Here is a 24,587-nt window from a genome sequence, read left to right as displayed (position 1 = left end):
ATTTGGCCAATGGCTCTTGTGTTTCACAGAGGTTCTGGAGCCCTCCATGCTGGGGCCAGTGTCCCATTCCCTCACAGATCCACAGGTCCCTCCTGAGCAACACGTCCCTAACTCCATCTGCTATCAGATTTGGTGTGTGGACAAGTAATGACACTCAGCAGGGCCGGCATTTTCTAGATAATGTAGATCCGCAGAGTCAGCCCAGAAGATGAAGTACTAGACAAGAGTGGGTGAGAGAGTGGGACAGGTGGGACGGGTGGGCCCTGGGAGCACATTTTTAGAGAATCATTAGGTAGAGATGTGGGGTTCTTAGATTCTTGAGAAAGAGGCTAAGCAAATACACAGCCAGAAACTGCATTTTAATCTTGTCCTTGGACGGAAAAGCTTGATAGAACACCGACCAAATCTGATCTGCCAGCTCATTCCGGACCCATGAATAAATGTCCCTATCCTGCCGCCGAGCCTCTCAATGAAGCTCAGGGAGATGGAATGAGGATATCATTATGGGGAAATGGGCTGGGGATTAGGCATGCTGGCATGAGTTTCCGGCCTCATTTTTTACCTTTTTGAAATCCCCACTTCTTTGATATTCACACAGCATCATGTCGAAGAAGATTGGTATGGTGGCTTTCCGGAGCTCAGCCTCAGGGATAAGTGTCATCTCTAATATAGGTCCTACCATGCCTGGGATGAAGCAGATTTTGTTCTGACCTGAAAGAGAAGAGGAACATGAACACATAAAACAGTTCGGCGACGCACAGGTCCTCCTCTGACCAAGCCTGGGGAAAGAAAAAAAGGCAAGCATAATAGTAAAAACAATAGTTAACACTTATATAGTTGTTTACCATGAGCCAGGCACCGTTTTGAACACTTAACATATATTAACTCCCGTTAGAGCGCATGCATTATCCAAAACAAGCCCGATTATTAAGGCTAATAACACGGGCGTGCGTGTAGAAAGCACTTCACTGTTTACAAGGGTTTTCACCTGCAGCGTCTGCTCTGCAAATAGGGCCATGATTGAATATGTTAGAGATGGCAAAGCACAGCACATTTGAAATTATGTCTGTCTGAAATACATGCCGTGTTGCTGAGAGTTTTTAAATGGGATTTTACCAACTGTTTTATGAAATGAGAAAAGCAAAATTTGCTACTAAGGACCCGCTATAATAGTGTGGTCAGTGGAACGTGGAGATTTAAAACATAGCTTGAGGATCAGATGAACCACAACTTCTCGTCTCTTCTGCCTCATTTCAAGGCATTCCCTCCGTCCCCTCCCCTGGCTCCTGGCATTCTAGCCTAGCTGGGGTGGCTCAAATGTCACAATTTCACCTTGCTTCCCCCACAGCAAGGCTTGTGCACGTTATGCCCCTTTCCTGAGAATACTTTTCCCTGTCTGCTCCCTAACCCAATACCCATTACCACGCAGCCTCCCCCAGATGGGTGCTATCTTAGCTTAAACACTCCTTCCTCTGGGAGAAAAGCCCCCTCTCTACACCTCCCACCCTTAGCTAGAAAAGATTCCTTGTACTGCCTCTATATGTTTTGCCAGTTTTGAAATGATATCTTTATATGTCAAATCGTTTGATTAACATCTGCCTCCCCCACTAGAGACCGTGTCTGTTCTCCTCACTGTGTCTATAGCACTGAGCACAGGACTTATTAGATGATCAGTAAACACCTGCTGAATGAGAAAATAAATTTTCCAGCTCCTACATTCCCTGGCTATGGGACTTGTATAGATGTCTCATAAAAATGCAAAAGTGATACCCAGCTGTTGAGAAGATCTTGCAAAAATATGTCCGCATGTACTTAGCACAGAGTGCAGAAGAATCAGTGCCAAGGGCAGTGTTGCCCAGTGGTTAAGGGCACCAAATCTGGAGCCAGACGGCCTGAGTGTGTAAATTGACTCCACTATCAATTACAGCTGTGTAATGTTGATCAAGTTTGTCTCCCTTCTCGGGGCCTCGGTGTCCTCATCTGTAACTTGGAACAATAACAGTATTTATCTTATAAGGTTATTGTAAAGAATCAAAGAAAAAATGAGTGATTATTTAGCAACTGCCCAGGACAATGCTTGGTACATAGCCCACTCTCTACAGCATTAGCTATTAATATTTTCTTTGTGATGTTTGGTCAAAATGAACCATAAAGGGGAGCCTTATTGAGCAGAACTGAGCAGAATCTTCAGAAAATATGCATCAGAAGTAGCAGACAGGGAATAAAGAGGAGCACTTAGGAATTGCAGGGATTTCCTGGGAAGTGAGGGTCAGCATATTCAAGCAACCCTATTATTGAAGCTCACACCTCTATATTTCATCAGCTGCTGCCTCCTTCTCCTTCTGAGTTTTGGCACCCACCCTGGTTTCATCCATTGTCAGGATGAACATTTGTGGTCTTCGCCTGGGGCAGAGAGCACCTCAGGGTGCAGAAACTCAGGTGGTATGGCGTGTGGCCTGGCACAGCTGCTTGCGATTAAAGCTCAGAAAAGGAGCTGAGAGGGAAAGCAGTAAGAAAATGAATTTTCTTTCAACCTAAATGAGGCTTAATGTTGGAGTAGTTGCCCAGGATTCAGATTAAAATAAAATAAAAAAGGCATCATCCTAGGAATATCCTCAGTTAGTGAGAATGAAATGGTGGAGTCAGGCAGAGTGGAGTGAAAAATAAAGACCCTTTTCCAGGATATAAGCTTCATTATATGATGCATTTGGATTACACTTAAGCCTCAGAGTCTTTGCTTTGGCCCAAATAGAAAACAATAACAACAACAACAGCTTCCTTTCTGGCAGGTTTATAGTAATTGCTAATCTACGTTTCTGATTTCATCCTTCAAGATCCTTTAAGCCTTTTTCAAACCACAGTGGGGTTTTAAAATTCAAAATCAAGTGCAAAAATAGGTAGAAGGTAAATGGGAAACTGTCAGATAAGCCACCACGGAATGGAGAAATTGCTTATGCAACAAAGGCCTTTAGAATACTGGAGGGCATTGGGCATGATAAGGATAAATTTTAGATGGTTTAAAATAAAGGGCAGACATGCTGTAGACCCGTGATTTCTTAAATACTTTTGATCTGCATTCTTTACAGTCAGTTGAGGAGATATTTGGCAGAATAGGGAAGGCGGAGAGAGAGATGGTGATCTCCAAATACAGTGTGACCTCAATGGCCCTTACAATGCTCCCTTCAGAAATGTTATTCATTTACATAAAAGTGGAATTTCAGCACATTGGATTTTGTGTTCAAGTATCCAAATGCATATGTGTTTGCATATCTTTACATACATAGATGCATACACGTGCACGCAGAACACATTTGTGGCTAAGTGAATACAAACTCATTTGGGAAAAAAAGTGCTCATGCAAGAGACACACCTGCTGCTGTATTCGAGAAAAGCCAAGGAAGGGCATTTACTAAGAGGGTCTTTTTCATGTAATTGAAGCTGAACTTCACTGGGAACAGATACCAATGAGAAAAGGCTATTAAAGTGCCAATAAGCCAGCAGGAAAAATCCAAATGCCAGATTACACAGGCTTTGGGAGAGGATCTGCTGATAATGCAAGCACAGAGAAGAGCTCAGGGGGGTGTGGGTGGAAAGGGGTCCCATGAATTCTCTGGTCTTGGTTTCTCATCTGTACAGTGGCCTCCTCCATCACTCCTCCCAGGAGTGGACTGTAGGGTGAAATGCAAAGGATCTGAGGGCACTGAGGAGATGACCTTGAAAGAAACAAGAAGGAAGGAGGGAAGGAAGGAAAGGTGAAAGGAAGGAAAGAAGGAAGAAAGGAAGGAAGGAGGGAAGGAAGAAAGGAGGGAGGGAGGGAAAGTAGAAAAGGAGGGAGGGAGGGAAAGAAGAAAAGGAGGGAGGGAGGGAAGGGAGAAAGGAGGGAGGGAGGGAGGCTTTTGTGAACTTGGCTGAGAATTAATTTGGGCAAGCCATGGCCTTCTGAGGCTGACATGTAACAGAAAGGTCTCTCCAAAGGCTGGCACAGACCCTACAATGAACAAGGATGAGGGCAAGTTACGACTCCCTGGATTTCAGAGTCCAGCAAGCCTCCGGGGGAATTTGAAATAAAGCTGAGCTGATTAAAAACAAAAAAAAAACCTAAAATCAGTTCAAAAGGGGAAGACAGAACACAGATCCACCGATCTTTGCTCCTCTGTCTTAGGCTTGGAAAAGCTCCCTCCTGGCAATGCTCTGAAACAGGCAATCAATTCTCTCCTCATTATTCAGGACTTGCCCAGCCTCAGCTTCCTTCCAGGCCCCATAGAGTCTTCAAGTCTGACAGCCTGGGTCAGGTCCTGCCACTGCCACTCCCTGGTTGTGTGGTATTGTGCTTGCCATTTACCTTTCCTGAGCCTCCATGATCTCATCTGTAAAACGAAGATAATAAAATCTGCCTAATAGAATTGTCGAAGCTTAAGAGTTTGTGCAAACGAAGGGCCCTGCACAGTGTCCGGCACATTGCAAAAGCTCAGGAAGTGTTGATGCTGTCGCTGCTGCTGCTGATGGTAAGTACTTTGGGTTCAGCTCTATGCCGAGTTTTAGATTAAGCAATATGAAAAGACAAGGCCTAACCTCATGGAGCTCCCTGAAGCATTTCATGGAAATTTTCAGGCTGGTCATTTTATTTGTTCACTTTTAAAGCAAACAGCTGAACTGGGGAAAGGGTCAGATGGATTTATCTTCCCTATCATGGCTGACACTCACAACCCTCCACTCTTCTCTGTCTCATTGAAATATTTTCTCATTTGTCCTCAAAGATGTTTGAAAAGCCCCAGTTGGATCATGTTTATTCACAGCGTTTTTTCCCTATGACTTTCCTTGCTCTCAGGATAAACTACTGGGAGCATGTCTGGTCCTGTGCTGCCTCCCCATACCCACTGTGTGCCTCTCACCTAGCCACCCTCCCTCCACCTGCCTACCGCCCACTCCTCCAGGGCACACTGCTTTTCCTGCCTTGGGCCTTCCTCCGCCAACGAGCTCTTCTTCCTTCCCTCTCCTGGACGCCCCCTCCAAAGTCTACCCCCCCACACGTGTCTCTGCAAGTAAACCCTTTCTCATTTTCTAGGGCTGTGCTATTCTGTATGGAAGCTGCAAGCTGCATGAGTCTTTTGAGTCCTTGAAATGTGGCTAGTCCATTAGAAATGTGCTGCAAGTGTAAAAAATCCACCAGATACCCAAAAAAGGAAAACAAAATCTCAGCAATATTTTGTATTGATTACATGTTTAGTATAACACTTTAGAATAAGGTGTTAAATGTATTGTTAAAATTAACTTTATTCTTTTAATTTTTGAAAAATAAAGACACTAAAGCATTTATAATTAGAAGGCTTGTATCCTATTTCTAAACAACAGGTAACATATTCCACAGGTTCTGGGGATTAGGACATGGACATCTTTGGGGAGCCTACCACAGTGCTCGATGTTGGTTATTACATGAATGAGTAAACAAATAGATGGATGGCCACTCTAATCCCATTTCCTATTTATTCCCAGCAGCCTCTCCCCAACCCCAGGAAGCCATGCTTGCTTGCGCTGGTTGCTCCCTTGTAATATCTGCCCTTTCCCTGTCTTTCCTTCAGCCCTGACATAGTCCTCCTTCCAATTCAGGGGTTCTGGCTCTTCCTCATGGAGGCCATCCTTGGCTTACTCACTAAGTAGGAGTGTGTCACCAATTCTCTGGGTGCCCCAAGTTTCCATTCTACAGCTATTTCCCCTTCGCAACTGTCATTAAATAATGCTGCAGTTAGTATGTAACTATTCAGTGCAATGATCACCAGTCCATGAAGTCAGGGGCTATATCTCTAACCTGATTCGGGTATTAACCCCAGCTACTGGCATAGTACCTGGCATGTAGAGGATGTGTGTGTTAGTTTCCTACAGCTGTTGTTATAAATCACCACAAACTTAGTAAATTAAAACAGCACACATTTATTTTGTAATAAGTGTAATACTTCTGGAGATCAGAAGTCTGAAAGGGGTTGCATGGAGCTAAATCAAGGTCTGGGCAAGACTGAGTTCCTTCTGGGGATCTAAGGAAGAATCTGTTTCTTTGCCTTCCCCAGCTTCTTTTTCCAGCCTCTAGAGGCTCCCTGCATTCCTTGGCTCGTGGCCCCTTCCTCCATCTTCAAAGCCAGCAACACAGCTTCTTTAAATTGCTCTCTGACTCTGATTTTCTCCAGCTTCCGTTTTTCATCTATAAGGATGCTGTAATTGTACTGAGCCCACTTGGATAGCCCAAGACACTCACCATCTTCAAGATCTTTAACTTTATCACACCTTAAAGTCTACTTTTCTGTGTCAGGTAACATATTCCACAGGTTCTGGGGATTAGGACATGGATATCTTTGGGGAGCCTACCACAGTGCTCGATGTTGGTTAGTAAACGAATGAGTAAATGAATGGATGGATGGCCACACTAATGCCATTTCCTATTTATTCCCAGCAGCCTCTCCTCAACCCCAGGAAGCCATGCTTGCTTGGCTGGTTGCTCCCCTAGAATACCTGCCCTTTCCCTGTCTTTCCTTCAGTCCTGACATGGTCCTCCTTCCAATTCAGAAGCCATTTCCCCACATGGAATCATCCTTATAGTCCTCACTTATATCCCTTTTGCCTGAACTCCTGAGTCCCCACTACACATTTCACTTTGTCACTTTTCCCTACTAGATAGCTCCACTCCCTGGACCTCCGCACCAAGCTGAGCACTCTGTAGATGCTTAAACAGTAATGGACAAATTGCCCTCGAGGCTTGGCCAGGCCAACCTCCCTACATGGGAGGCCGAGATGCCAGGCGCTAGAATGTGTCCTTCTTTCCCACAATGAATGTTAATACAGCAGCTCAGTGTTAACCCAAGTGAATGTGGGAGAATTAAGTGCAAAGTCTTTTGAGCAAAATGTGCATTTCTTCATGCCGAGCAGAAATCAAATGTTACGATGCTACACTACTGGGAAAAGTAAATTCCATTTGGCGTCCGCCCAGGATCCAAAACAACAAATGCCATTAACCCCTGAGTGGCTGGCTCCTTAACCACATGTTGTCTTTCTCCCCATGAAGACCTCCCTGCCCATACCTCCTCTCCACACACACACAATTTGTCTAGATTTGCCCCTGAAGAATGTTAAATAATCTTCAAGCCTGAGATTATAGCTTTGCAATTAGCTATCTTATAATCACAGGGTTGCTCAAGTTATTCTTGATGAGAAGAAGAAGATGATGATACTGATGATGGTGATGATGATGCCCTGATTGCTTCTGGCCTTAAAACAAAATTTAGAAAACTAACATGCATTATGATTTACTCATTATCAGTCATCTTTGAAAAAACGTAGATCGTTGGTTATTTCACACCCTTTGAAACAATATGCATACAATTTGAAAAAAATTATTTGTAAGAACATTGCACTTGGGATCAAGAGACAGGCTCTTTTAGCCTCAATTCAGTCACTGGCTTGTTTTTGACCTTAGGAATGTCCTTCTGCTTCTCTTGGCCTCGTTTGGCAACTTTACCTACAAAATCAGCAGGGTTGAATTAGATGATGTATCAGTTAAGGATGCAACAGAAATCTGACTACCATGACTAAACTGAAGCTTTAATTTTCTTGTTTAACAAGAAGCCAAAAGATGGCCAGTCCAGACCTGCTCCTTCATTCTCAGAATGTAAGTTTTGTCCTCATGGCTTTAAGATGGCTACTGCCCCTCCAGCCATATTGTCCTTTTCCAGAAAGAAAGAGAGGGGAGGGCTGTGGGCAAAAATGCGTTTTGTTCATTCAATCTGTCCTCTCCTTGCCTCTTTTTTGTCTTGTTTTGTTTTTAATTGGAAAAAAATACTTTCCTGTAGCCCTAACAGGTATGTTTCTGCTGATTCTCATGGGACAGACTTGGGACACGTGGCTGTTAACTGCTACAAGGCATTGTTAATTGAGCAAATTGCAATCCTAAAACACTGAATCCTGGGTTCAGGTAGCCAGGAACAAGAGAAGCCTGGTTCTTCAGCTCTTTCTTGCCCTTCTAATAAATACCTTCTCTGATTAAGGCAGCTGCAGTCAATGCCTCTTTTTTGCAACCAACCCTCAACCCTTGACAGATATATCTTTTAATTGCATTAATTCATCCTACAGGTTTTTGCTAACAGCAGGGAGTCTGTGATGCTTCAGAGCAAACACTCTGGCTAAGGTGCTTGACCAGTTTCTGCCTCTAACCCACTACATGATCTTGTACAAACCCCTTCTCTATGGACTTCAGTTTCCTCATTAGTAAAATAGTGAATTGGACCAGATCAGTTGCTTCCAACTGTTCTCTGCAGTGCTCAGGGCTTCCCCCTAGAAAACCCTCTACAAGAGAAGTTCAAGAGCAGCTTGTTATAATGGGCTCTGGGTCTCCCACCTCACTTCAATTATAATAGTTCTGCTTTCATCCAATTTACTTATTAAGCATAAGAATTTTTTTTATTGGTCCTCAGCTAAAAATAAATGTTTGAAAAATGCTGGACAATATGATCTTTGAAGGGCCCTTCCAGCTCTGATGTTCTGTGATTCTAAGCAGGTGGAATATTTGGTAACATCTTTTCATTCATCAGCATAACTGGGAGTGCAGGAATGCCTGCCAAAACATAATCTATATCTACATAAAATCTTCTGTGTGCAAAACAATGGCAATGAAGGACATTCAGAAAAGAGCAGGCCATGTGGAAGGACTTGAAACAAACAAAGCACAGATCCCTGTTTTGCAATTCTGGCAGTGCCTGGGGTGTCGAGCTGGGGAAGGAAGCCCGCCACAGCTTTCTCCAGCCTCTGCTGTTGTACAGCAACGAATGCAAACTTGGAAGTGAACTGAATCTGGGTCCATCATGTGTTGAGCACATCTGATGTTTTGAAAACTTTCAATTAGTTTTCATTAGTATTCATAAATTGGAAAATACATTGAAAAACCCAGTCTCCTGGCTTCTTTTGAAAAACTGAAAGGTATGACAACATTGGGATTGCATTTCAGTAGGACAGCTATTAACTGGAGAGGAACAGTGACTGTCTTTTTTCTCTGCATGGGCATGTCAGCTTCACTTTGCTGCAGGCCCTTATTCCTTCTCATATTCCTGACCCTGAGGCCAGGTGCCGGCTGTCATGTGGGCCTGTGCTTGCACCATGTTCCCCCATTCCCCTACCATTGCAAAGCAATGGTAAATGAAACGTCAATTATTTCCTATATCCCAGTCCTTACCCAGAGTGGAGAAACAAAAGATAGACTGAGAAAGACATGCCTTTCTAGAAAAACAGGGTAGACGTGGCACCCCCTTCTCCCAGGGGATATTTGGCAATGTCTGGAGACCTTTTTGGTTGTCATAACTAGGGAGGGTGCTACTGGCATCTTAGAGGGTAGAGGCCAGGGAGAACAGAAACATTAGGTTCCATCCTGATGGGGCAAGGATGATAATAATGATAAAAACTCTGATGTGGGTGTGGTGGCCTCCATGGCTCCACTTGCCCCAGCTTGTGCTCTGATGACCCTCATAAGCCCCCTGTGAGGGTGCTTATTTCCCCAACTTAGGCCTGGTGATGCTAGGCCTCACAGCCTGTAAATGTCAGAGCAAGGCCCAAAGCAAAGATGTGGCAGTCTGTTCTGGGCTTGGGTCCTTGGCTCTGCCTTGGGCTTTGTGAACCAACCTGCAACCTCCTTGTTATCCAGCATGTACTTCTCTTAGTTCGAGTCTGATGCTATCAGCAATCACAGAACACAGACTGATCATCTATCCACTGCTCTATGCTTCCCCCACAGTGGATAGAACTCGCTGGAAGGGGCATGCAACTGCTGCCTAAAAAACCCATGGGAACTGGGAGATAATAAGAGGTCTGGGGAAGCAAGAAGCGTCGTCTGAAGAGGGAACAAAACTTAAATCCAAGAGATGGGCACAAGTTAGTACTTGTAGGAAAGTCAATATCCACACCCAGGGCAGAGCAATTTAGAATCAGAGAGTCAAGGAGGGACAGAAAAATAAAAAATTCATTACTGTTCGTTCATCCATCCATCCATCCATCCATCCATCCATCCATCCATCCATCCATCCTTTCAGCACATATTTATAGAGGAGGATTCAGGCCATGAGCAAGGTTTATGGCCCCTGTCCTTGTGGAATCAAAACCACACTTGGAGGCTTCCAGCTGTTTGATTTCAAGCAAGTTACTTCCTCTTCTGAGTTTCCTGATCAGTAAAAGGATGGGGGAACAATTCCATCTTACAGGAGGTGATGTGAAGATTAAATATAATCTTCTTAGCGTGGGCCTGACTCAGACTCTCAATAAACGTCTCCTTCGTTCCACCTCTCCCTCCACAGGTATCATTCAGGTAATCACACGGAATTCCTGCAGCTCCCTGAGGCAGAGACAGCTTCTGGGGTCACTTTTCAGCTAAAAAGACCCTCTCATCTTTCAGAGAGCCAATTCTCCTCATGAGGTTGGAGTATGTTTTGTGGACCACGCTATACAGGATGCAGAATGACCCTCCAATCAGCAGCAAGCATCCGTGTCATGTGTGAGCACGTGAGTTCCCATGACAGTCCTGGTCCCTCTTATAAATTTCCATTTGGATCTGTAACCCATTGGGGGCATCAAGCGGAAGCATATTCACAGCTGCTTGCAGGGCTGGGGGTAGAAGTGGGTATGGGGACCCCCTCTTATTCAGAGTATAATCAGGCACTTATTAGGAACTGGGGTACACACAGTAATGAACTGTTATTTCATGCTCCCACTGCTAAAACCCCTGTGGCCCTCCAACAGATGGTCTTTAAGAAGGAGTTTGGTGCATGCAGATGTGAGTATCTGGATGTGTGTGCCTACTCACCAAGCTTGTACCACATATCACGGATGGAGAAGCCAATTAGCCGTCTCATGTCCCCATACCTAGGAGGAACAAAAACCTCTGCTTCAGGCACCATCTCAGAGGATCTCATGGACCTCCCCCTCTTCAGGAAATCCAAAAATGCAACCTACTTATTCAGGATTTTGTTGTACTTGGCGTGTGAGAACTGCTCCAGCTGCAGAGAATCCTGGGTGATAAAAGCCACTGCCAGATGAAAATAGTTGTTCCACAGCTGTAAATGAAAGAGCAGAGAACAGTTATGGAGAGGGTCTGAAGTGGGAAGGCATAAGCGCTAGGTAGTGTGAATAATTTATGAAGATGGCAGAAGACAGAGGCAGAACCAGTTTAATTGTGCCCACTGCAATTTTCTAACTGGCACTGACTCTGAAATTAACATCCTGGCCAAAGTGAGGACAATGGATGGATTTCTCTAGGCGCTACCACATCCACTCTCAGACAACAGGATTTGGGAGAGGAGGAGAATTTTAGTTTTGTTTTGTTTTGTTTTGTTTTTTGTTTTTTGTTTTTTTTGTCCTTGTGCTTTGTTCTGTTTTTTGAAAGACAAATAACTTGCCCTAGCTGGGTGCTGTGGAGAGCTGGTTCTTGCCCTGGAATTAGAGGGTGACGAAGGGTAAGATAGTTCAGGGATTCACAGACTCTCTGGAAGTCCTCCCTAATTCACCTGACAGCTTGGAGGACCAACCTGCAATCCATTCTGTCTTAAAATATTTTGCCTTTACTTTCCCCTTAGTTGAATGGTTTCAAAGTGTGGTTGCCAGATCAGCAGCAGCACCTGGGAACTTGCTAGAGATACAAATTCTCTGGCCCCTGCCCAGACCTACTGAATCAACCTCTGGGGGTGGGACCTAGAAATCTGCAGGTTAATAAGCAGTCAGGTGATTCTGATGCACGTTTCAGTTACAGCCCCTGCTGGCCCAGCTGAGATGCAGGCTTGTAAGGATTTTTGCATGTACCTGATATGTTGGTGCTAACCCACTCCATCAGCTTGCAGTGAAATCGAGCAGGTAAAGGGGTCAGCACATGGTGACTGCTCAAAAGATTAGCCACACTGATGGCAATATTGATACAGGCTACAGAACCAGAGATATTATAGGTCCAAACCATGGATCTACAATCCATGGATTCATCATGGAGCCTCGGTAAACCTGTCTGCAAAACTGAGGTGACTCTGGTACCCACTGCAGAAAGCTGTGATAAAAATGACACAAAATGATGTGTTTAAAGACATGAATCACAGTAAGACCTCAAAAATCCTTGCTAGCCTTATTGCTGTTGTGCTTTTCCTTATTCCAGTGGTTTCTTTGGTACCAAAGCCAGTGATACAGCCTAGGGTTTTGGTGCTCAAGGGCAATTGTTGCAAGATGCCAAGGTCCTGCAAGGAGCATGTGGGAGACAGTTTTGCTGAACAAAGCCCACTCACTTTAGGCCCCTCTCAACAGTGTATGTAGCAAGAGGATAGGCAACATTAGCCAGAGAAATCATACTGCCATTGAGACCTTCATCCTTAACTCAAAGACGTTCATTCGTGTTTGCAGATGGCCAAGACTATGAAAGAGGCAACTCTTCCACTGATAACATAACATCATCATTGCTGCCCAGAGTATGACTTTCAAATCGGTTTGCGGTTCCAGTCTTTGAAAGAAGCAAAACAAGCACTCTAATTTTACTATAGGCCAGGAACTTTCTCATACATCTTCCTTTCATCTCTCAACACTTGACAGCTCTTATTCCTCTATTATAGATGAGGAGACTGAAGCTTGGAGAGGTTAAGTATTTTGCGTAAGTCTCTCGTCTTGATATATACACAGCAGAGCTAAGATCTGCACCCAGACCTTCTGATTGACATTCGGGGTTCTTTTAACACACCATGGTCAGTATTCAGCTGGGGATGCATTTAACAAATATTTCTGGAACATCTGCTAGGTGCCCTGGCATTGCCACAGTGTGGTGACAGAGCAGCGGTTACACAGACAGTGATCCCTGGCCTCACACAGTTTACATTTTGTTGAGTGAATGCTTTTTTCTTTACTTGGACCTTTATCACCCAGGGCCCAAAAAAACAAACTGCTCTAGGGATGCAGTTAAGTGGCCTCTTGGCTCATGGCCCCCTTAAACTCAGCTCTCCATGCAGAGACCAGAAGAACCTTTTAAAACACATCAGATCATTCGAGACCATCCTGACCAACATGGTAAAACCCCATCTCTACTAAAAATACAAAAATTAGCCGGGCATGGTGGCACACACGTGTAATCCCAGCTACTCAGGAGACTGAGGCAGGAGAATCACTTGAACCCAGGAGGCGGAGGCTGCAGTGAGCTGAGATCACGCCACTGCACTCCAGCCTGGGAGACAGAATGAGACTCCATCTCAAAACAAAAACAAAAACACATCAGATCATGCCACTCCCTTCCTCAAAGTCCTCCAAAGGTTCTTGTAACATTTGGAATCAAATCTCCTTGTTTCCGTAGCAACGTTGCTTATGTAAACACATGTGGCAGGTTGGGTCTCCTGTCCACATCCCCTCAGACTGCCTTTCCTCCCGGCATCCCAGTGACTTAGCAGTTTCTCCAGGGCTTTGCTTTGAAAATGTGCAGCTTTGGTCTGCTTATGTCCGGAGCTTACACCTTCTCACATTTAAGACGGGAATTTGAAACAACAAGCCAGGGCAAGAGAAAACCGTGGCCACAGGACATGGAAATGAGTGTTTCCATGAAAGTGAGAAATCTCTGATTTTAGGGGATAGCAAAAGAGTAATTAAGGTACATGGGAAATAGGTATCCAACAAAGCAAGTCAATTTACAATTACTTGTGAGAATAATTTCAGAAATGCCCCCTAACACATAAGACACGTCAAATATGGTTGAGCCTCTTGCCAGTATCTATTCTACCCTGAATGAATCCATCGAAAAAGCATTTTCTCTGTCATCCCATTCCTGATTTTCTTTTTTTTAAAAAAAATCTGAGATATAATTTATGTACCATAAAATTCACTTTTAAGTGTATGATTTAGTGTTTAGTATATTCACAAGGGGTTCAACCATTACCATTGTCTAATTTTGGAACATTTTCATCATGCCAAAAGAAACCCTCTACCCGTAAGAGTCAGTCCCTCTTCTCCCCACCAACACCTTCCCCTACCCTGTCCCTGGAACCTATACAAGCATGAGGCATCCACCACAGGCTTGGCACACACTGAGCACTCAGTAAATGTAGTGGTGGTGTTGATGGTAGCACTGGGTGTAGAGTATTTGTATGCCCTGTCTTCTCCAACTGTAAGCTCCACAAGTACCCAAATCCTGTCTAGCATTTCATTGTATCCCTAATGCCATGCTCAGCACAATGACTTGAATACAGCTGGGTTCCAGAAAATATTTGTTTATCAATTGCTATATTGTCACAGAAATTCTTCAAAAGGTCCCAGATTTTTCTGTCTGCCCTGCTACAAACTGCCCGGAAACTGTGAATACTAATGTACTGTCTGTCTCTGTGGATTTGCCTATTTCGACAGTTCATATAAGTGACATCATAAAATATGTGACCTTTCACGTATGATTTCTTATACTTAGTGTAATGCTTTCAAGGTTCACCCATGTTGTAGTATGGATCAGTACTTCATTTTTTTATCGTTGAATAATATTCTATCATATGGATATACTCATTTCGATTATCTATTCATCCACTGATGGTCATTTGGGTTGTTTCCAGTCTTTGACTATTATGAGTCATAGCATTGATGCTATGCTGCTATGAACATTTTTGTACAAATCTCTGTGTGGACATACGTTTCAATTCTCATGGAGTGGACCTGGTTTTGTTTTGGTTTTGGCTTCCATTCTGGAAGACCTTTATGAGCCATGAGGCCGTAGCTGTGCCTCATCTTCTTAGTGGATCAGAAATGGCACATCCAAGTACCTCACCCACAGCCCCTGCCCAGTTTTGGCCATAGGGCTCTGTGGGAATGACTTCTGGAACTCAGAGGAGGTTGTCACAGTATGTGGCTCTGTGCAGCGCTCTTAGAGGCAAGCAGTGGTCACAACTAGATATTGCTGAATACTTATAAGGCCTCTGCCCCAAGCCTTTCTTCACTCTTGTTCCCAAAGAATCAGATCCAAATGAACCCACCTGGCTTTTAAAGTCTCATACAATTTCCATGGTCCCCAGTGCTGTCTCCTTCAACAACTGCCCACCTAGGTGGCCTGGTCTGCTCAGACTCCACGGAGATCACAGGAGCATTTTGGTCTCCATGGCTTCACTCACTGTGGTTCTCATACCTGCAGGGACTGTGTCCTATTCTTACATCCAAGCTGGGTTCAAGACCCGCTTCCTTCATGAAGCCTTCCTAGACTGCAGGGCATATTGGGTCTGCCTGATCACTTCCTGATTTGAGGAGCACTTATTGTGTGCAACCATGGATGTTAGTCCACTGTTCTGCACCTGGCCTTGTGCTCCATTTGTTTCTCATGACAGCACTGTCTGGTAGTCAAGAGCACATGTGTCAGTGTCTTGCAGACCAGGGTGTGAAAACCAGTTCTATTGCTTATTAGCTGGGTTGCCTTTGGCTAGTGACTTGACCTTTCTGAGCCTCATTCTCCTCACTTGTAAAATACCCAACATAATGGTACCTACCATAAAGGACTGTTGTAATTACTGGATCAATAATTTGAGAACGAGGCATCCACTACAGGCTTGACACCAAGTGCTCAGTAAATGGAATGGTGGTGTTGATGGTAGCATTGGTTGTGGAGTATTTGTAAGCCCTGTCTTCTCCAATTGTAAGCTCCACAAGTACCAAGATTTTGTTTCCCATTTATTTGTATCTCTAATTCCATGCTCAGCACAATGACTCGAAAACAGCTGGGCTCCTGAGAATATTTATTTATCTATTGCCGTATTGTCAAAGAAATTCTTCAAAGGGTCCCAGATTTTTCTTTCTGCCCTGCTAGAAACTGCCTGGTGATATTTCTACTAAGTGCCTAGCTCAGCTGACTAGGGGAAGCTACAGTGTGTCTTTAGCAAAATGCACAGGTCTCTTTGCCCTGGGGAAGACATGAGGTGATCTCCGATTGGGAATTTAATATTTTGAAATTATAGGACAATAGAGAGTTAGAACTGGAATAAATTTAAGTGTCATCTGTTCTGACTACCATATTGCACAGAGGTAAACAGTAAAGTCCAGATAAGGTAAAAGACCACCCAAAGTCATACTGCTAGTGGGTGTAATGAGAATTTAGTTACTTTTAATTAACTCTCAAAAAATTATAAAAGCAATATACACACATAGTTAAAAAAATAAATGATAGAAAAGATTAAATGGGAGAAAGTTATTTTCCATCCTACCTTGGATCCAAGTCTAATTCCTCAGAAGAAAATGTTAACAATTCCTTGGATAGCCTTTCAGAATTTTTTTATGCATAAACAAATGTATGTACAGACATCTTTTTTAAAAGTCTGCTGCACTTGGCTTTTTTCTCTTACCAATATATCTTGCAAATGTTTCTATATTAGCATATACAGATTGCTTCATTCTCTTTTATTGCTACATTGTATTCTATGAGGATGTACTTTAATTTTAACCAAATTCCCTATTTATAGACATTTAGCTTGATTCCAATTTTTTTTTTTTTTCGCTAGCAACAGTGCTGTAATCAACGCCCTTATTTAAACATCTTTATGCATGGGAAACTACATTTGTAGTATACATTCCTAGAACCGGAATTTCTAAGACACAGGGTCTATGCATGTTTAGTTGTTGTTTGTTTTTTGTCTTTGTTTGTTTTTATAGATACTGTCAGGTTGCCTTCCAGGGTTTCAGTTCAATGACCAGTTCCATTATCATGGACAAGGTACCCTACCTTTCTGAGTCTCAGTAACTTCATCTAGAAAATGAGGACAATAGTATCTAAAGGGTATGGTTGTAAGGACTAAATGAGGAAATCACTGGCTAGCAAACTCTCAGTCTTGCAAAAGCCTTCTCCATTCATCCAAGCAAAGTAGATTCACCCATCATTCACCCATATTATACCCTGTTCACAACATCTATGTCATATTTTAAACAAAATTAATTTATTTTCTGTCTCCTCTACTGGCTGTCAGCATCAAGCAAGCAAGAACCTTCTTTTTAAATTCACTCTTGTTTACACAGTATCGCACATCACGTCTGAGCCAGCACGTGCTTGGGAAATTATTTTTTGAATGAGTTCATTAATGAACCAAGCACACTGCATGCATTCTGGTTAAATCCTCCCTAAAAAAAAATATGAGATTTGTATAATTATTCTCCCCATTTTAGAGATCAGGAAACTGAGGCCCAGAGAGGTTCAATATCTTGCCCGACATCACAGAGCTACAAAATGGTGAAGGTGGCATCTGAATCCAGTTTATCTGACTCCAGGACTTGCATTCTTCACCACCCTGCTCTTCTGCTGAAATCGCTCTTCTCCTTTCTCAGTGTCCTTTCAGCTTTGTTGTTGGTTAAGGTTGTCACTGGTCCATCCGATGTTTATAAAGACTATAGTCTTTATAGCAGAGAGATCCAGGATTTTTTAATCAGAATCAGGATTCTTTCTCAGTGACCTTGAATCATTATTTATCCCAAATTTCAATAAAAAAAAAATTAACCAGCACGCAGTGGTGCTGAAATGCAGTCAGCCTGCCCTCCTCTGCAGAGCAGAGGCACAGCTGTCATGATCACTCTGGGGATGCTTCTGATTTGGGGAGTGGAAGGTCCCAGGTGTGGACTCAGGTGAGAAATATCAGACAAGAGAATGTCTGGGGCCTAAAAGCTGAAGCAGGCAGGGCTGGGGAAACTGCACCCAAGCATGTTCCCACCGTTCTGCCTGGTGGAACCAACCATCCCACCATGAGTCCCCCTGTGGTGGCGCTATGGGCAGTTGCAAGGCTTTGATGACTGCTCCCTCTGTATGTGTCTCTCCCTCGCCTGTTTTTGGCATCACTGTTTACATTTCCCATTATAAAGACCAAGGTGGCCCTCATGCCTCTAATAATGGCTAGAAATAGTCTAGAAGTTTTTCATTTCACAGGATATCAAAACTGGTTCCCAGGATAGGCTGGTAATCCAAAAATGCCTCAAGGCCTAGGCAGAAATGGCCACACCTAGAGCCAATTAGAGCATCCCCAAGGAGAGAGAATGATCTCAATACCAAACACAGTGCTGCCTAACACAGAGTCTTTCTGGAGCCCAAGTATAATCTCTGATTCCAGGGCCAATCAGAGATTTCAACATGGAGAGTCTCATCTTCCAGCCAATCATCTCAGCGCTCTCTATCCCAGTGCCAGTAAGAACTAGAAAGGGCAGAGAGTGCTTCTGGATCTAAATAGAGCTGTCTCCTGGAATCCAGAGGCACCCGGTTCCTAAGAAACAGCAGAAGAGTGAAAAGAGGATGTGCTTTGCAGACAGGCCTGGGGTTGAATCGCAGCAGCCCCATTTATTGGTTAGATGACCTTTAACAGAAAAGTCAATCAATTCTCTGAAGCTCAGTTTATTCACCAGTGAAATGGGTATATCACAACCTGACAAGATTATGATGAGAATCAAAATTTTCTAAGTAGATGCCCAATAAAGTTAGTCACCCTCTTCAAAAGCCTGGATGCTGGAAGATGGATTTGTACAGCCTTCTATCAAGATTCCAAGATCCTTGAGGGTAGGGCAGTGTTCTTTGCTTCTGAGTTCCTTGAAGCATGTTGCAATAGTCTGGGCCCATAAGAATTGCTCTTAAACAAAAATACCTGCTGATTTGAATTTGAAATCCTCTCTTGGTCTTCCCTGACCACATGAACTGATGCAGACACCAAGGACCAGCATCCTGAATAGGGCCTGGAATGCAAGTGATCTTAGCCGCAACCAGAAAACACCATTTTTATAATTCCCAGTTCTTGTCACCTACAGAGTGGCAGTCACCAAGCTTCTTACTTTCTGCCCTTTGAATCACAAAACCACAGTTCTGGGAAAGATATTAGGGATAATCTCATTGCACCTGCTGCTCCTCTGGTCAGTGGCTGCCAAGACAGGCAGCAGTCAGTGATGGATGCTGTTCCTGCTGATATTAAATGCATAATTAATGAGCCCGTAAGAAGGAGACAAGGCGTGTTCCAGGCAGGGTACAGAGAACAAATCCATTCTTACACAGGGGGAGGAAGAGGTAGGAGAACAAAGATAAGGTTGGAAAATGATCCTGTTCTTGGGTACTTTTCAATAAATAGCTATGGAAGCCTCATTAGGAAAAGAGACTTACTTTATTTTGTAATGTTGGCCACTCTTCTGTTTTACAGAATCTCGTGGGTGTGACAGCCCCAGGCAATGTTGTGGTGACCAGAAAGAGGCCTCCTGTCCTGTTTATCAAGGACTGACATGCATTCCCAGCCCTGACACATTTAGGGGCATGATCATCATAATCATTATCCAAATAATAAAATTACTATTATTATAATGAGCTAACACTTACTAAATGGCTGCTATGTTCCCAGCACTGTTCTAAATGCTTTACGTGAATTCACTTAATCCTCACAACAATCCAATGATATAGCTGCTATTAGTATCCTGATTTAATATTGAGGAAACTGAGGCACATAGAGATGAAGTAATTTGTCTAAAGTCACTCAGCTTGCAAGCCCGTACTTCTCATGTATGAAACCCTCAATCTCTGAGCATCTCTCAAATACAGATTTTCTTTCAGGAAAACAGGATATAAACCTAAAGGAATGCCCTGAAGGACTGAAGTTGAGCTTTTCTTGGAAAATATCCATCTAAGAGCATGGAAAAGAGTGAAGTCAGGAAAGCAAGTTTGAGGCGCAATTGCCGATACCCACGGAAAGAGATGAACAAACTAGCTCGCAGTTATATGGACCAAACCCTGTCACCTCTGGCCCCTAGGTATGGTGTTCCAAGTTGCCCCTCCCAAAAAGCAGAAACTTCCCTAAACATACCCGTGACCAGAGCCTGCAGGCCTCTCGGCCACATTTGGAAGGGAATCAAATATCTCTCCTAATTCAAACCAGCTAAAGAGATATGCTTTGTTCCCGTGTCGAAGATTTATAATGCCAGGAGAAACTCTCACCCAGACCCGGTCAGGCAGTCAACCCACTGCAAGGGTGAAAGTCTATATCAGGCACGTGGCTGTAGTCATCTAGGTGGGCTTTGGTGTCAGCCACCACTGAGTTCTGGTCCCAACTTTGCATTGATGTGCTCGGTGACACCATGCTATCTCCTTATTATCTCTGAGTCTTACTTCCTGCCTCCTTAGAGCAGAAAAAATATTAGTAATAGTGGCCGACTTGTAGGGTGGCTGTAAAGACTGCAAAAGAGAATGCCCTTAAAGTGCTTCTCGTGAGATCTGGCATGTATTAACCATCAGAAAATGGCAGCTACTCATTTTATTATCGCTCTCATTGTCACTCAGTTGCCTGATTTGAATGCAAGGTAGTTCAAGAGACTCTTGTTCAAAGATCCTGTTCATCCTCTCAGCAAATACTCATCTACTCATAGGCTGGTGCTCTCAGCAGGGTGAATCTCACAGGCCTCAGCCCAGACATCACCTCCTCAAGGAGACCTACTATTTGCCAGGTACAGAGCATAGAGTTGTTGTGTGTTCAAGGTCTTTATACTCACGAGGCTTAAGTTCTATGGGAGGAAAGAGAAAATACGCACGTAGACAAGAAAGATGAGTTCTAATGATATTTAGTGCCATGAAGAGACTCCAGGAAGCCACATGGTTTTGCATAATGACTGTGGAGTGAGTGGGGGTGATCCTCAGGGAGGAGTCAGGAGGGGAGGGCTCTTTAAGGAGGAAGTATTTGAACAGAAACTTATGGGACCTTACAAGTGGATTCTCCCAGCAAGCCCTTCATCACATTCCAGTTCTGGAAAAACCCTATGAAGTAGAAAGGGTAGTTGTTGCATTTTACAGATGACTCACTTGAGGCACGGATACAGTCCAGGCCTTGCCTGAAGTTGCTCAGCTTCTGAGAGGCGAAAGCCCAGAGAGGAACTGAACAACTTATATGAGCAAGGGAAAAACATCATCATTCCAGTTCATGAGCTCAGTGCCTCCTACCCCCTAAGCCCCCACTGGAAGAGATACTAGGGATCGGAGACTTCCCTGGAGGGGATCCTTTTGTGGGGGGCCTTCCCTCACACATCTCCAGGCAGAGGAAGCAATCGGACTTTCCCACAGAGTTTGTGCTTCTTGGGCCTGGACCTGGGGCAGGTATGTCATTCTGTTTGCCCCAGGCACATACTTTTAGGACCCTGAATCTCTTAGAGGTCCCAGTTCTTGGCTGAGCACTAAAAATGACTTTCGAAGGAATCAGGAAACCACAAAGTTGTACTGGAGAATTTGATTGTAAATCATTTTTCATTGTCAATGACTGGCTGCCCTTTTGGTTCCAGAGAATAGAAAAGTAAAAAAAAGGTGATACATTTTTAAAAGGTGGTACAGACTCTGACAATGAATGAATGCAAATCTCCTTGTTAATATAAGAGGCCATTATACAGTCACATTTGCATATGATGATCAGTTGATGACTATTTAATCAAGGCCCTGGTTGAAAGCCTGAGAATTTTCTCCCCAGCCATAACCCCCTGTGGGAATCCCTGGAGAGACTGGGACAGCTTCTGTGGCCTTTGGGATGTGTCTGATGGAGCAATCAGCCCAGGATGTCAGAGACGCCCTGGGCAGCTCCAAGGGTAGCTCTGGTGGCTTATACTCACCTGGAACTCAAAGTTCGTGTGTTCTAGGAACTTCTGGTTCATGGTTTCTGCAAACTTGTTGATAGCTCTCAGGAAGACCCTGGAAGAGGGCAGAAAATTACCAGACTGTCTGAGCATGATCCCTTAAGTTCCTTCGTCCTTATGCCAGACTAAAATTCCCTTACCCTCTTTGGAGAGAGGCTCAAAGGCCAAATTACTGATTTAGAGAGGTCAGCTAATGCAGATTAACAACTATTCACACTCTAGACCCGGGGCTGTTTGCCTTGCAAGAACTCAATAACTGTTCAACTTCTTTTTGAAAATTTGCATTGTCTTATGTTTAAGATATTACAAGCTTATGGAAGAAAATTCATGCTATCCAGAAAAGATCTAAAGAGAAATCACCCCCCCCATCCCCAAACAAACAAATAAACAACCTACTACCACATCGTATCACCTAACGAAAACTGTCATCCACGTTTTGATGAACATAATTTCAAGGGTCTCCCTACATGTATATACATGAATGATATTTTAGGGTATCATTTTGATAAATGGGGCTAAACAACAAATGCTGTTTCACAGCCTGTCGTTTTTACTCAACAATAAATTGTGTGCTTCTTTCAGGCCAATGAATGTAGATATATATCATCCTTTTTAATCACTGAAGAGCATTCCACTGTATGGATGTATCACAGTTTGTTTAATCCATTTCTTATTGATGGATCTTTTTGGTTTTTTTCTCAGTTTTTTCTGTAATAAACAGTGCTCCAGTGATCACTCTTCTCTGTATATCAAATACCTCCTATATATACCCCTTCTCCACTGTTCTCCTCCAAGTAATAATACTGTTCAAATGGACCGGGTGCGGTGGCTTGTGCCTGTAACCTCAGCACTTTGGGAGGCTAAGATGGGTGGATCACTTGAGGTCTGGAGTTCAAGACCAGCCTGACCATCGTGGTGAAACCCTATCTCTACTAAAAATACAAAAATTAGCCGGGCGTTGTGGTGCACGCCAGTAATCCCAGCTACTTGGGAAGCTGAGGCATGAGGATCCCTTGAACCCAGGAGGTGGAGGTTGCAGAAATCTGAGATCATGACACTGCACTCCAGCCTGGGCAATAGTGAGAGTCTCTCTCAAAAAAAAAATAAAAAAATAAAAAATAACAATACTGGTCAAATGTCATGCATGTTTAACATTTTGGTACTTGTCAATTTGCATTTCTCCTTAAGTGTCTTCCTCTCCATGTTGTTCTCTCCTTCCTCCTTGCCAAGCCCTTCTGACTGGTCTTGCAGCCTCCAGTCTCTTCATCCTGAAAATCTCCTTCCCCTAAAGCAGCTCCATCATATCAGTCACTGACTTCATGGCTCTCCACTGCTTACAGGGTGAGTCCAAGCTCTTTCTCTGGACAGTATCTCCCCTCATGATGGGACCCCAACCTTCTTTTCTAGGCTTATTTCTTGCTAGTACCCTGTGTTTCTGGTATTTCCCAAATCCCTCTCTATGTTCTTTCTTTGTGTAGAATGTCCCTTGCCTTCTCATCTCTGAAAGTCAGGATTCTTCATGGTCATTATCCTTCATGGTCCAGATCGAGAGCCTTCTTCATTTAGTTTTCCACCATCCCACCAGCCTTAAGTGACTGAGACCACCCCCATTCTCTGAGGTTATTTCTGGCACCCCTCCTATGAGCACACTTTATATCCAGCTGTCTGTGTGCAGCCGCATCTCTAATTTCAGACTATGAGCTTCTGCAAGGAAGGGTCTGCTGCACCCATGTGTACCCCAAGGGATCCTCATTGCAACTCCCTTTCCCAACGTTCATCATGGTCTAGGATGATTTACTTGTATGACTCAGTAACATCTCTCTCCTTTGGTAGATTCTACTCTTCTGGGAATCACAGACTCCCTCTATGCTCTCACATACTCCCCAGTCCACATGACTTTAACTCCTAAATTTGTATATCCATCCAGGCCTCTCCCCTAAAACCAGCTTGTACTCCAGCTCTGTGATCTATACCCATACTTGAGTAACTTTTAGGCATCTCAAACTTACATGTCAAAAACTAAACTCTGGCCACCTGCCCTCCCTACACCCACCCTGAAATACTGCTTTCTGTAGTCTTCCCAACTAAGTTAAGGACAATTCTATTCTTCCAATTGCTCAGAGTGGGGGGAAAAAAGGAAACAATTTTGGTAACGTCCTTGACTATGTCTTTCTCTCATATCCTACACCTGGACTTTACAGAACACATTTGCATATAAGAAGTGTCCCCTCCCAGGGAACAAGAAGGTTGGGTTATTTACACCTTAGCTGCAGCCCCTCACTGATTGAAAGTTGCTCCAATGAGCAGGAAGTCCCTGGTACTTCTGGCCTGTCCTGCAGGTGAGCTGAGCACTCTGTAGCCAGACAAAGCCCAGGGAAAGAAAGAAGTAGGAAAGCCTCACTGAAGCTGCCAGTGGATTTTGGGTGGTCCAAGAGTCGGTGGGTGGAGTATCTGCAGCATTTGCTACAACAGGCACTGCAGGGCCAGGTGTTCATTAAAATACTTTCATGACTATTGAACACAGAAGACAGTGTATCCTGGCACTGGAATCACAGGATTTGGACACACACACACACACACACACACACACACACACACACAAATGGATGTGATTTCTGGCTTTGTTACTCTCCAGCTGTGTGGAATTGAAGCATGTTAATATAACCCCTGAAGTTTCAGTCTCCTCCCTTGTGAAATAGCAGTAATGTAACCTTTTTCACAGGGTCACTAGCTGAGGTGGCTTCAGACCCCTCTGGACTGCTTCATTCTTCTAAAGGCAAGAGCCAGACAACAGGGCAGACAGAGGACAGGGATCAGTCAGCAGACAGTTTTGAGGCAGGCAGCACCATACAAAAACAGAAATAAAAATCCCACAAAATCTGCCACCCCATCAGGCTGTCACAAAGTGAGATTTCTTTGGTTTTGTTAGTCTGTTATTCACCAATATGTCTTTGAAACAACATTGTATT

At 43.8% G+C, this 24,587-nt stretch overlaps 1 protein-coding gene across 8 annotated transcripts in view; it reads right to left on the bottom strand.

The window, feature by feature from the left end:
- Window positions 1-24,587, bottom strand: part of DOCK2 (dedicator of cytokinesis 2) — a 442,545-nt gene that overhangs the window by 63,799 nt on the left and 354,159 nt on the right. For all 8 annotated transcript variants that reach the window (XR_001718032.4, XM_016954162.4, XM_063811659.1 and 5 more), the window contains 4 exons: window positions 21,595-21,673; window positions 10,978-11,078; window positions 10,829-10,887; window positions 563-711 (listed from right to left, as the gene is read on the bottom strand). Coding sequence is in view for 7 of the 8 variants with exons in the window: in XM_016954162.4 (XP_016809651.1) it covers window positions 563-711; window positions 10,829-10,887; window positions 10,978-11,078; window positions 21,595-21,673 (388 nt within the window). In the remaining variant the exon portion in view is untranslated. The remainder of the gene's footprint in view (window positions 1-562; window positions 712-10,828; window positions 10,888-10,977; window positions 11,079-21,594; window positions 21,674-24,587) is intronic.

Source organism: Pan troglodytes, chromosome 4, assembly GCF_028858775.2.
Source record: "Pan troglodytes isolate AG18354 chromosome 4, NHGRI_mPanTro3-v2.0_pri, whole genome shotgun sequence".
Taxonomy (NCBI): domain Eukaryota; kingdom Metazoa; phylum Chordata; class Mammalia; order Primates; family Hominidae; genus Pan; species Pan troglodytes.
Note: the sequence above shows the minus strand (reverse complement) of the source record. Positions and strands in the feature narration are given on the sequence as shown.